The 13,545-nt window shown below is 43.8% G+C and overlaps 1 protein-coding gene and 1 long non-coding RNA gene across 9 annotated transcripts in view; one reads left to right on the forward strand and one right to left on the reverse strand.

Annotated features, from left to right (window-relative positions):
• LOC109910027 (uncharacterized) overlaps positions 1-4,888 on the forward strand; it is a 7,697-nt gene extending 2,809 nt beyond the window's left edge. The window contains exon 2 of the long non-coding RNA XR_004204318.1: positions 1,804-4,888. This is a non-coding gene — a long non-coding RNA (uncharacterized LOC109910027). The remainder of the gene's footprint in view (positions 1-1,803) is intronic.
• A 5,717-nt stretch (positions 4,889-10,605) lies between these two features.
• csnk1a1 (casein kinase 1, alpha 1) overlaps positions 10,606-13,545 on the reverse strand; it is a 31,269-nt gene continuing 28,329 nt past the window's right edge. For all 8 annotated transcript variants that reach the window (XM_020452391.2, XM_020452393.2, XM_031798458.1 and 5 more), the window contains one exon: positions 10,606-12,526. Coding sequence is in view for 4 of the 8 variants with exons in the window: in XM_020452393.2 (XP_020307982.1) it covers positions 12,519-12,526 (8 nt within the window). In the remaining 4 variants the exon portion in view is untranslated. The remainder of the gene's footprint in view (positions 12,527-13,545) is intronic.

Here is a 13,545-nt window from a genome sequence, read left to right on the forward strand (position 1 = left end):
GAGAGAGAGAGAGAGAGAGAGAGAGAGAGAAAGAGAGAGAGAGAGAGAGAGAGAGAGAGAGGCCTCCCCCACCCTCCTCACGCTTCCTGTCTAGATGATTTAAGGAGATGGGGAGAAATGAGAGGGGACCTTAAAAGGCAATGTTTGGGCGTGCAGGAGCGTTCGCTCTCTCCATTATTCATACCCTGGGCCTGTGTCTGTGTAAACACAACGTCTGCCTGCACGTCTGTCTGTACGTCTGTGGAGGTGAGCACTTTGGCACAGGCACTTCAGGCGCGCGCACACACACACACACACACACACACACACACACCACACACACACACACACACAACACACACACACACACCACACACACACACACACACACACACACACACACACACACACACACACACACACACACACCACACACACACACACACACACACACACACACACACACACCAATGTAAACAAGTCTTGGCAATGTATTTTTCACCTTGTCACTTTCAAGTGATAGTTTTCTGACTTTGGAGAAAAAAAGGGACAAGGTTTACAAATCACTTTGACAAATGTTTAGGCTGGAAAGGTCTTCGGTTATATGGTCAAATGGCCATGTATTTAAACCCAGAACATTACATTCATAACATCTAGCATAGGATGTGCCATGTATAGCAAACTGTAGATTAGGATATATTACACCCCAGTCTTTACATAGTAGTACAGACCATGTAATACTCAAAGAATGTGCACTATTGCTGTCATAAGAAATAAACGAGTTGATATTAATGTGATAATAAAACTTTATTAACACAAGAGCATGGGAAACAGGAAATGGATCCAGGATGCAATGTTTATTGTTATGTGTTGGTTATTAACAGTGTCTGTGGTATCCGTATCATTAGACACACAAAGCATGGCAGAGGAGTGTTGTGTTTTTTTATATTTTCTCGGCCTGTAGACATCTGTGGGGGTGAGACATCCGGGGTCCTGGATGAGGCACGTATGCAGCACCCTATATAGATATGGAATCGTCTCTGGTCGGTTCCCAACACATTATTTAGACAAAATGGCAGTCCTTCTTTGTGACTGCGCTCGGGTTTTACTGACTTCTCCACCTTCGTGCTCACTTTTCCCTTTTTAAGTCAGCCAGCGGCAGGCTGTGACTAGAAAAGGGAATGTGTGCAGCCAGCCGGCGAGAGCCAGAGAGCGAGGAAGAGAGGGGGGGGGGGGGGGGGGGGGGGGGGCAGGCATGCTTCCATGATCACCGCCTGCCTGCAAGAGCCTGAAAGACCCCGAAAGAGTGAATGTTTACCAAAGTACAGCTACATTTTCCATGATCCCAAAATAAAATTGGCTCAGAATTCCTTATAAGGGCTGCGGGGAGGCTCCAGGAGAGAGGTTTGAGACAACCTAAAGCTCCTTGGAGATAGTTCAAAACTGCTACGGATTTCTCATCTTATTTCTTATTTTTATTTGATGATTCTTTTTTTGTTGTTGCTTTCTCTCTTTGAATAAATGGAAAACTCCTTAAATTAGATTACAGGAGATTTATTGTACTACTAAATATTTATTACAGCTTTCGGACACTTTAGTTTGGACTGTGAGAACAACTCCGAGTATGGCTCTGTCTATGGCATCATCACTAAGCTATCTCTGCAGGCCATACCTTAGCCAAACAGAGTTAGACACAACTATCCATGAGCCCATGCTATTGAGTGTCCTGTTCCTGTGTGTCTGTGTGAAGCCTTGTGGATCTGCTGTCTGTCTTCTGGGACTGGAGTTTAACTGTTCTCTTCTCTCTGTCTTTCCCTGTTTCAGACTGAACCAAAGGACAGCGCATACACTGTAACCAATAGGTGAGTATCACATGATGTCAGCTCCGTTATCTCAGCCCAATTATCTGCCTAAACCTCCTCAGGGGTCAGACATTATGGCTGTGATTGACAACTGATGTAACTTCTCAGAAATGAAAGAGAAGACTTTATTTTTTTCATGTAGGCTACAGTCTGGTGTATCCCTGTGAGTGGCCCCTATGCAATCCCCCAGACCTGTGCAACAATTGTGTGATTACACCATCCCTCTTCCTGGGATGAGGGTCAAAACTGAGCACTCAGTCACAGGTGTTTATATGAGCTCAGCATAGTGTCTGGTTGCTGAGTAATGTTCTGCGGTGTCCATGTCCACACACTGAAACGTGCCAGATAGAGACACTGTTCAAGGGCACAGTCAGCCCGCCGTTCTAAATTGGCCGAAAGTCAGACACAGAGGGGAACGCTGTGTATCAGATATCAGATCCAAGAAAAATTGTCTGAAACCTTACTGTCACCAGTGACCCACAACAACATCACTTCCTCCTGACAGAACGAGCTGAAGGTGTCTTCTTTACTCTGATTCAATTGTGTGTTTAGCTATTTTTACCAGCCAAGCACAAACATTAAATAATTACTGTATATAAACCAGATGAAGTGTCAGCGCTCCATGGGAGTTTCCTCCTCCTTCTCTTCCATCTCCTTCCTCTTCCTCCCTCCTTCACCTCCTCCTCAAGCCTCCTTGTGGTGCCTGAGGCCTGATGTGGGTAGGCAGGAGGCTCCAGTAATCCTGTCTTTGTGGGCCAGGCTACTAACACGCTCAGGAAGCAGGCAGGGCACTGTGCCCCTGCCTTCCTGCCTGAATTCTGTGGTGTTGTGACCTCAGTGACACCCAGAGGCCCAGCAACAGATGTGTCCCCTGTGAACCCAGGGACCTGGTCACCCTGACACCTACACACATCTAGTCCATTCACCAGCACCTAGCATAGACATATCACACCTCTCCAGTGAGGGATCCTCTCTCATATTATTAGGGTATCAGTTCAAAAGTTATTAGAACGTTATAATGTTCTATCAAGTTAACTGATTATTTCATCTAATGTACATGAGTACACCAGTTTAATTATCAAGTAATAGCATTAAGAATCAACTGGGAAATGGTGCCCACAAACTTTATGTGAGAAAGGAGTGAGAGCAAGGCTAAAGGTATGTGGAATGAGTTAGATCATTTTTTGAAATGGAAGCTCCAGTACAGTAGCAGTGATCTAGGGAGAGATTTCATAGCCACAGGGATGAGAGGCAAGGCTGATGGAGGAATCCTGGGTGTAATGTGAATAGTAGAGGAAGTATACTGAGAGCAGAGGGAGAGAGGGAGCTCCTGGGATGTGTCCCAATTGGCACCCTGTTCCCTATATAGTGCACTACTTTTGACCAAAAGTAGTGCACTCTATGGGGAAATAGGGTACCATTTGGGACTTAATTGTTTGTTTGCTCTGCGGCTGGGTGTCCTGCAGTTAGGGGTTTAGTTTGGGCGATGCTCCTGGCACACTACCCCCTCTGTGGTAGCTGTGAGAAGAACGTGCTGGAACAGGAGAACGGCCCACACCCCTGCTGTCATGATGGCAGCATCTCTCTCAACAGCGTGCTGCTGATTAAAACTCTGTGGCCACAATCCAACATGGCTGAAGCTCCTCAAAAATCAGTGCCAAACACATTCCAAAACACCCCAAGTACTCCAATCCCCATGTAGGGATTAGGGGTGTGGGAATTTTGGAATGTCAGTGGGATTGCAGGGATTAGGGTTGTGGGAACAGGGAGGAATGTCAGTGGGAGTGAGGAGTTGAGGGCACAGGGACAGGAAGGAGCAACATTTAAATATGCAGGCAGGCAGGGGTCAAAGTCATTTCCTGTTCTCCAACATAACGGTTACAGCCTGCACATTCCCCCAATATACAGCAAGCCTCAGTCTTTATGGTACCTCCCTCTTACAGTTTGATACTGGAATGGGACTGCACAGACAACTGTCACAATGTACTTATGTGTGGTTCATGCTGTTCGTTGAGCGCTCTAAAGAATCCTCCAATGCTCTTCTTACCCACAGGTCAGTCTGCACTGGGGTCTTAGGACCTCTTTGGTTTCTTACCTAACTCCAACTTTCTTAGTCAGAACTATCCTATAGCGATGTGAAGAGAAGACAGGTAAGGTAAATCTGGGGGGGCCTGCCAGAACACTGGCGTTGATGTTTTACTGTGTAGGTCTATTGCTTGGTCCTCAGGCCCCAGGTGCAGTGCTGCATCTCTGGTCAATTGGGAGTCTGAGATGAAGCACTGTAGCTCGGGAAGGGGGGCGCAGCTACAACGGGGTGAGCAGTCTGAGTGGTGGCCCCATGTCTATACCTCTGCCTTATTTTAGACGGTCTTCTAATGGAGACCTATGTTCAGGATATTAGGGATGGAGGGCCCCCGTGACTGGTGCTGCCCCTCCCAGCCTCTCTCTCTCTCTCTCTCTCTCTCTCCCAGGTCTGGCCACATATCTGAGATGCCATATCATCGCTCCACCCATGATGTTTACCTCTGCTTCATACAGCCGTGTGGTCCAGTAAAGACTATAGTTACTGGTGTGTTTTCCATGCTTTAATTCACCACCTCCTCCTGAGTGCATTTGCTGCATTACCCTGGCCTTTTCCTCGCTCCCGGGGTCCAGTTTTCCCAGGAATCCCTTGGGCAATCACAAGGGGGATTCCTGGAAATACTGTTCTTGGGGGTGGGGCTTGACTACATGGATCTGGGATAGTAATACAATCTGCTCGTGATATGTTCCACAGACATGTGTGATGTAATGGAAAATTCTATGAACGGGGAAGGACAATGAAGGAAGATCGAATGCTACACTATTTTATATCTTGATGCAAGGCCTGGCCTGGATAAATACTCTTATGTATATATGTGTCTATACCTTTTGATATGAATTTCACTATGTCTGAGAATCTTTATACACTCATACAATTTCATATTAGCTATAATATAACTTTTTCATATCAAATGTGCCACGTGAATAAAATAAAAAACTGTTAATAAATGTCAACATTTCCAACATGTCTGTCTCAGTCATTCCACTTTCTTGTTACACTACAATGTTTAGTATCATCGAAACTTGCTAGAATGACCCAAATCTCATTGTGGACACACGGCCAAATATGAAAACAGTGCCCTCTACAGTGTATGTAGATATATCAACACCACAACTTGCTTGTCAAAATCTTCACCACAAGGGGTCCGAGTTGAGCCACTTCCTTACATATGCTGCTGGTAGAAACCCTCTTCTCACACCACTTTGATACAAAGTGATTTTCGTAGCAGGTTAGGAGAGAATTTTTTGCCTTAATAACCTACGTTAGTTCTCCCAACCTGCAGCTTAATTTCTCCTAACCTACTACGAAAAAGTAACTTCGGTATCAAAGTAGAATAGGCCATCATCCTACATGTGCTACATCAGATTAGCCTACCATGGCAGATGAATATTTCAGGGACTCAACATATTTCAGTTCACATATGGTAGGAGTAGCATTTACACATACAGAGGAAATGTATATGAGTGTTTGTGTGCACCTTTCTATAGCCATCTTCAACAAAACAGGCAATGTGTACCACAAACTGGGTGTTCTGTGTACATTACAAGACGGGTAGTTGAAAGAATGTGGTAGTTTTAGACAAATAGATCTCCTTTGGGGGAAAAGCCAAACTCACTTTTGTATATATCAATGTATTCAAACAGGTAACTTGGACAAAGTTCATATGACTGCAGACAGGGGACTGTACAATGTTGATAGGATATGTAAAACGAAGGCAGGGAGACGAAACTGCTTTAGACAGGAACTCACTTATAACAGAGATTTATTTTCAAATCTCTGAAAATAATTTTTTTCTTTTAAGCTCCAGAAACTGCTGCTATACAAACTCCCCCCTTCTAGGCATGCAGGAAGCACATGTACAGTGACTCATATCAATGTAGGTCGGAAGATGGATAGATACTCACATTCATAAGAGCTTCGCTACACAATCAAATCTATCCCTCCAATGAGAGAGTCTACTAGACATAGAACACAGTCTGGGCTGCATAGATCTGAGAAGCTTTCTACTGTCTGGAATAAGAAAGACAGGAGCACCACCATGGTAAATGTTCCCTTGCTCCACTCAAGCCTCCCTGCAGTCACGTGTAAGAGGGTCTTCATGGCAGAGAGCGAAGGAAAGTAAAAGGCACAGCATAGGAGTAGGAAGGCCTGCAGTGAGAGAGAGTTAGAGTGAGAGAGGCTGCGCCTTTAACACTCACTCCCCGCAAGGTTATCTGGAAACTCCTCAGGGCCCCCACACACACTCACACACACACAAGGCACTACTGGACTGTAATTGCTTGGTCACGTTTGGCTCTACTTGCCCACTGGAATCCACTCAGAGCAGTGGAGGCTGCTGAGTGGAGGATAGCGCATAATGATGGCTGGAACGGAGCAAATGGAAACCCATGTGTTTGATGTATTTGATACCATTCCACTTATTACGCTCCAGCCACTACCACTAGCCCGTTCTCCCCAATGAAGGTGCCACCAACCCCCTGTGACTCAGAGGCGACAAAGAGAAGGCTATTTGTAGTGTACTACACAGCAGTAAATAAACACGTGCATACTTCAAATCGGTTGACTTTTGACTTCAATGGCTTTTCTGTAGGAATGTCTGTGGGTGGGTGGATGAATCTGAGACAGGGTTATACTGGCTGTGGAGATGAAATGCTGTATTCAAGATAGATGTTGACAACTTTAGCACTATGAATTGACCAGCATCAAATGACTAAATACTTAAACCCTTAACAGACACATAAGGAAGTAGTTAAGACTTTACTCTGTCTGGCATTTTCTTGCCTCTCTTTGAACTGGGGAATTGGCATTTCCCAGATTGCATGTCAACCATTCTGTATGTCAAAGCTCAACTAACTCATTAGGCTGCGAGGGTTATCCATGGTACACAAAACGATTATAAAGTAACCTATGAAAGATAGTTTAGCATGTGTCCTCCAAAGAATGAGAATTCAAATACAATAGACACAGACCCTTTAAGATATGGCCTGGTCATTTTAAGGGTGATACCTTTAAATGCTATCTGATCAAGGTGGCCTGGTTTATCTGCTCCTCCTCATACCTTCTTAATGTCTGGAGTAGTGGGTGGTATGAGTGACGACATGTTAGATGCAAATTCCACAGGCTTGGAGGGAATCTGCCGCTGAAACTTCATGTGATGATGACTCACGGGAAGGGAGCGGCACACTTAGCCGTAAATGGCGTGCAGAGGCACCTGAGTTCACACACACGGAAACGCGCGCGCACGCACGCACACACGCACACACACACACACTTCCCTTACCTGCTGATTAAGCCGACAGCAACACACCTTGAGTTGGGTGCGGCCCAGCTCAACCCCTTATCTGAGTCACAAGTAAAACCATAGTGTTTGACCAGCACTTTGCCAGGCCGACAGGCCTCTTCCCTTCTCCACTAGGTGTGAAAGTGAGAACCCCAGTGCTCCCTCATGCAGTCAGACATGTGTTGGGCCAGGTGCGGGATCATGGGTATCAGTTGCTCCCGGTATTGTGTGACAGATTACAGCACAGCGTTCAGGGAGGAAGGGGAATGGCTGTTTGGGCCACGGCATAAGGAGTGAATGATACCTACCGTCGAGCGGGAAAGATCCAGCATAGGAAGTGACTCCCCGCAGCCACCTGAAACCATGGATGGGACTTTTGTGTCATTCTGGCTCACAAAATAAACCCCTAGACTGAACATTTACACTTCAGGTCCAACTTGTTCCATGGGCACTTTCGAGCAGATCTTGTATGTTTACTTAGTCTGGGAATCTTGTGCTTTTCTGATAATGTTGTCTTGTATGACCACATGTTCAGAAACAGTACATACTGCACCATATAGTACAGTGCATACATTTACACAAGACAGCACCAGTCCGATTGAGTTGGAATCTCAACCTTTTGGTTACTGGCCCAATGCTCTAACCACTAGGCTGCCTGCTGTATACGACCCACTTTATGCTTAATGTAAGATTATACAGTACCTAGGTCCGACAAGGACACCCACAAAGGAAGCCTACAAAGAAAATCTGTGAAAAAAGACAATACAGGCCACACAAGCGCGTCTTATACTACACAGCTTGGTGAAAAATACAATATGAGGTGTTTTGCTGCTTCAGAACAGCAAGCAAATGAGCTGTGTTAAAAATAAAGCCATGATTGGTTTTGTAGCAGGAAAAGATTACCTATTAAGTGGGCCATTGAGAATAGAACATTGTTTTTACTATATATGGGGGTTGTTTTAATGACCAAATCCATTCACATTAATTTAGAAGGTAAGCTACACAGCCTGAAATAAATATCTAATGGTAGGTAGCCTGAAATAAATAGCTATTGGTAGGCTATACACTGGAAAATGAGGTGAGGCAAGGATTTTCGGGTTCCTCTATGCATAGGAACTGAACAGTAGCCTACTATATCATCAACAGCAAACAACATAATTGAGAAACTATAGAAAATATATATTTTAAATTCTATTGATCATTGGGTTGACTGGCAGACTCCGCAAAAACATCTGCACATGATGGATGGGGTGGGTTTATGAGGGGGGATATGTATCTGTGTTTACTAATATAGTTTTCTGTAGCCTTGTGAAGTCAAAATGTAACGCATTTTTAAAAAATGTTTTGCCTATAGGTTGACGTAGGGACACGACAGATAGAAATGTGACACTTTTGTTCGAGCTCTCGGGCAGTTTCACAAGGACGCCACATTGGGGCGCGGTCTCTGTCATATAGTACAAGGTTCACAACGCAGATAATAACGTTTCTGTTTCACAGAACACACGCAGTTTCACAATTGAATCCATAAACAATTATATATGCAACGATCCATCGATGCGCCCAGCTGAATACGCTCCTGTAAATGTAGCCGCGTTTAGACGTTGTCAAGAGCATCACAGTCATTTATGATAAATTCCTTCCGCACATCTATTTTTACAACCTGTAACAACGGGTGAATATCGAATGGCCAATCAGCACCTGAGATACAACGTGCCCTTGTTTAGAAGGTTACACTTTGGTCCTAAAGATCCCCCTCCCATTTGGAACGCTGAAACGGGGTCAGAAATCATGTTCTGAATATAATCCTTGGGGATCTGCTCCATATTATGTCTTCCCTCTTCAATCATGTATTCATAGAGGCTGATGGTGTACAAGATGTGGACAAACATTACTAGGATAAGAAAATAAAAGTTTTCCTCAATTAACATGACTATGAAATGACATGTGTGGTGGTGCTGCTACTCAATTATAATCTGTCAAGGGAGCAGGCTTTCACCACCTCACACTGTACCTTGCCCTCTATAGGCACCTCCCAGCATTATACAAGGGTTCTCTAATTCCTTTCTAGTGCCCACATGCATCTGCATGCCTTGGGTTGTGAGCATTTAGTGCCTGCTTGGTCTGTAGTGGGAGCAAATGGATAAGGTAGGACAAGGCCAAAGAGAGGTAGGGTTTAGTATGGCAATGGGGTTACATTACACTGCAGTAGCAGCCCTGGTAGATGGCAGGAAGAGAGGGAGGAACGGAGCCCGATCAGCATGTGACACCTCACCACCACTCACTGGATCTGCCTATGTTGTGGCCACTCCTCTGCTCATGAAGAAGAGGCACCTAGGTGGTTAGAGATCTTCTATTACTGAGATGGTGAATGAGTCTTGAGAAGATGATCATGAATGGGATTTCTTAATCGGGCTGTTTCTTCTGAATACTCCCCTTTACAAGACACTAGGGAGTGCTGCTGTGGGTGAAGAATGGTTCAATGGAACATTTTGAAATAGGGGTGCGTGTTCTTTCGCCTTCTAAAAGGTCACCAATGACTTTAGATACAAACTGCGAGATTGAGTTTGACCTACCATTTCGATTGACCTCGCTTACATTTGTGACAGACTCCCAGCATGATCGTCCCTTTGGCCCCTTTTGTTCTCCCAGAGGGATGTCTGGGGCCTCCCTCTTTCTCTGCAAACAGCTGCTTTCCACTTGTGTCGACCTCACAACGGATGAAAGGACAACCAGGACTTTTTCACCCTGCTGCAACCCTTGTGCTGTCCTGTCCTCCTTGCCTGGAGAATGACTTGGCTCTCAGCAGCCTGGTGTCTAGTGTGTCATGGTTAACAAATCCCTGACCACACAAGGCCCCTTCTAGGACTCTCAGGATAACCCAGGGAAGTTAGGTACCATTCAAACTAAAATAAATACAAGTCACTTACCCAAAGATACACTGGGGAATGTAATATTTCCGTGTCACATGGATGCATCATCTTTGAAAAATATAGAGTACCTCACTTTCGCTACTTATTTTCTTGCCAGCTTTGCAAGTTAGTGGCCTAGCAGGAGTGCCATCGAAATTACTACACTGACAGACCCTACAGAACAATGCAAACACTCCAATAATGTTGTTGAGCAGAGGAAGGGGTAGTCTCACACAGACATCTATTTTTACTTGGAATCACCAATTTCCATTATGTAAGGGGGTGGCCTACACCTTGTTGCATTGCACTTTGTCCCTAAACCCATTGTGTAGTTCTCCATGCGCTTCTCGGTTGTTCGACTAACCCCTTTGACACTTTTTACTATTGTATAGAATGAGGAAGAGTGAGTCCAATAGTGAAGACTTGCTGCCAGCCACAATTCTTCTTTTAGCCAGTTTTATGAGTTGTAGAAAAACAATTTTCCACAACAGCTATTTTAATCCATTTTAATATTTACAGATATAAATCCGGGAAGATCTTTTTCAAAACACCACCACAGGCACCTACAACTACCCACCACCCCAACAATATTTCCCAGGAACTGCTTTTTCTAGATTACAGCAATACCTTTCCACAAATGTGTCCCTTTGCATCAAGTGATCATACCTTTAGACAAATCCTTTGCATCTTTCCTTTTTATCATCTATCCCCAATCCTGTGGATGTCAATTTTTTTTTTTTATTCTCACAATACGAGGGTTGTGTGGTAGTCAAACACGTAAATGTGTAAAGACAAGAAAATGGAAAGACCAATTGTAGTCCCCCCCATCATCCGGGCCTAAGGAAGAAGTCTATGTGTTTTCTTCAAATTACAGAGACTTGGACAGTGATTCTGACAAGTCATTTAATTTTTTTCTGACATGCTAAAGGGAATAAATTAAATTTTTATAGAATGTCCAGCTGTAAAATAGCTAAAGCTGGGTCAGGGGGATTATTAGGGGGGGGGGGGGGAGAAACAGTTACTAGTGTGCATCTGTCTTGACTAAAGGCTGAGAGAAATCCAAATTATTCTTCCCTCAAGACTCGAAGTATACAGAAATTAAACCCTCCAAAACTCTTTGCAATAAAAAAGAATGAAAATTAGGAAAAAAAGGTCACTACTCTAAGCAGCAGCGAAATTTAGTTGGAGAGAAATAATATTTTACAAGAGGATCTGCTTCATCGCAGGAATAAGAAACAAAAACACCCTTCCCAAAATGATCAATTCAATACAGGGAAAGACAACTCTATAAAAACTGAAGGGGAAAAAAGTAGGTTCTGATTCTTTAAAAAAAAGTGTATATATGTATGTATATAAAAATGATAACCGAAGGGTGGGTGGTGTGAGGTCCTCTCAAAAACGGAACATTGATGCCATCCATCAAAGCAACTCAATTAATAAAAAAACAAAACAAAAAACGACATTTGTCGATTGACATTAACATCTCCAAAAATAAAAATAATTTGCATCATTTTTTTAAAATAAGCAATTTCCAAACAGGTTTAGTCAAGTGGTGCCTAATTTATAATGAATATGCTTTTGTGGAGTTGATCTTTTTTATTCATTGTTTGAGACTTCAGAATACCAAGTACAATATAGTTAATGCAGCGTTCTAAAGAGGAACCTAGTAGTCACTAGAATTGTTTTCATCTTCACATTTGAAGCTCTTCTAGCACATATCAGCAGGCAGAATCTTAATTACCCTTTTTATGAAAAGAAACTAAATAAATCCAATGTTTGCTTAGTAAATACCCAGGATTCATTCATAACAAAGAACAGTTTCCGTTTAAATCTTTCATTTTGCTTGAAAATGAGGGGAAAAAAGTTGGAGAAAATTGTCGTTTCAAAATGTTCAATCTGACTGACGTGTGTCTGGGTCGTGCCACGCTCGGTGACTGAGGGAATGGGGACAAAGCTGCTCTGACAGGGGGCCATGAGGTGAGGCAGGCACCCGAGCAGCAGCTCTCAGAGGGAGAAAGTATCAAGGGGAAAGTATTGCAATGTGCACAATAACATCCACAGTGAGCCAACCATGTCTTATTTTCAGTTTTGAAGAAACGCACACAAAAAAAAAACAATCTTCAGGGACAGGACAATAGAGACGGCTACAGCTTCGTAAAATTCCATACCAAGCCGGCTTTCTGTGTGGATATAGTATATACATACCAATATATAGATATATGCAGAGCATGTTATCTATATAGAGCAATTACATATATAGTATATGGAACGAAAGTTCTTTAACAGGAAAAAAGGGTTGCCCACAATGCCTGGCAGGCTCTGGTGAATTTGATCCTGGAATCCGGGGTGTGATTGGAAGGCAAATCCTGCTACGGCCATTCGTCTTCATTTTTTTGTCTTACTGCTCAGAAACCTGCAAGAGAAACGAGAAGAGAGAGAGAGAGAGAGAGACAAAGAGACAAGAGGCCATAGGTTACACATCAAGTCGAACGGGTTATCTTCATCAAAAAAAGGGTTGAGCGACTATCAACAAGGCCAAGTAAATGACGGCAGTTTTCCAGCCCTGTAATAAAAAAGTGCCCAGTCATCAGTCCCGCTCTGCAGCAAGCTCGGCCCCACTGCTGCAGAGTGCCTGAGACAGGGAATCAAACATTTACTCTGAGACTCCTGTAATGAAGACATTCACCACCACCTTAAAAAGGTTCACAACTGGTGCAGGAGACAACAGCAGCTGTGTAGTGTACCGGGAGTGGGTATAGACAGAAAGACAAGTGGAAAGCGAATAAGGAAACAATGAGTCTTGTGAAAAAAAATCTACTTTTAAAGGGCGTAGTTCAACCGAGATAACAAAAACACTTCTAAAAAGACAAACGGGGATGTGATCTGCCTGTGTGAGTCAACCTCCCATCATGCTTCAAGTAATCTTTACAGACAGCCATTACCCAATGACATGTATTCCCTCTCCATAGCCACACCCATGCAGCTCAGCAGCTGGCCTTTAGAGGCGCCAATCCAATGGATAGGAACATGGGCAGAACAGGATTAGGTAACACTAAGATGTGTGAGGATTCCTCACTCTTTCTCATGGGCTTTGACAATCTTTTGTCTTCCTCAAGCAAGCCTTCACACCTTGATGATGCGTTCCGAGACTCACCGAGTGGGTTTAGATAACTGCAGCTCAAGTCTGGACATGATCTCGTCAGATCTGAGTGATATGAGAAGAATTTGACATGAACGCTCCTGAGTCACCTCCTGCTACAGCAATTCTCTCCGATGTGGTAGGATTCAAAGGTGCAGTTTCGCTGCAGGCATTACATGGGAGTGTGTTCAGAGAGCCATCAGAGGATCTATCCGTCGGAGAAATAAGCAAAAGTAATGGTTCTGAATTACACATGAAAAGCTCTGGACCTTTCGCTTATTTAATGGACGTCA

The sequence above is a fragment of the Oncorhynchus kisutch genome, linkage group LG19 (genome assembly GCF_002021735.2).
Source record: "Oncorhynchus kisutch isolate 150728-3 linkage group LG19, Okis_V2, whole genome shotgun sequence".
Classification (NCBI taxonomy): Eukaryota; Metazoa; Chordata; class Actinopteri; order Salmoniformes; family Salmonidae; genus Oncorhynchus; species Oncorhynchus kisutch.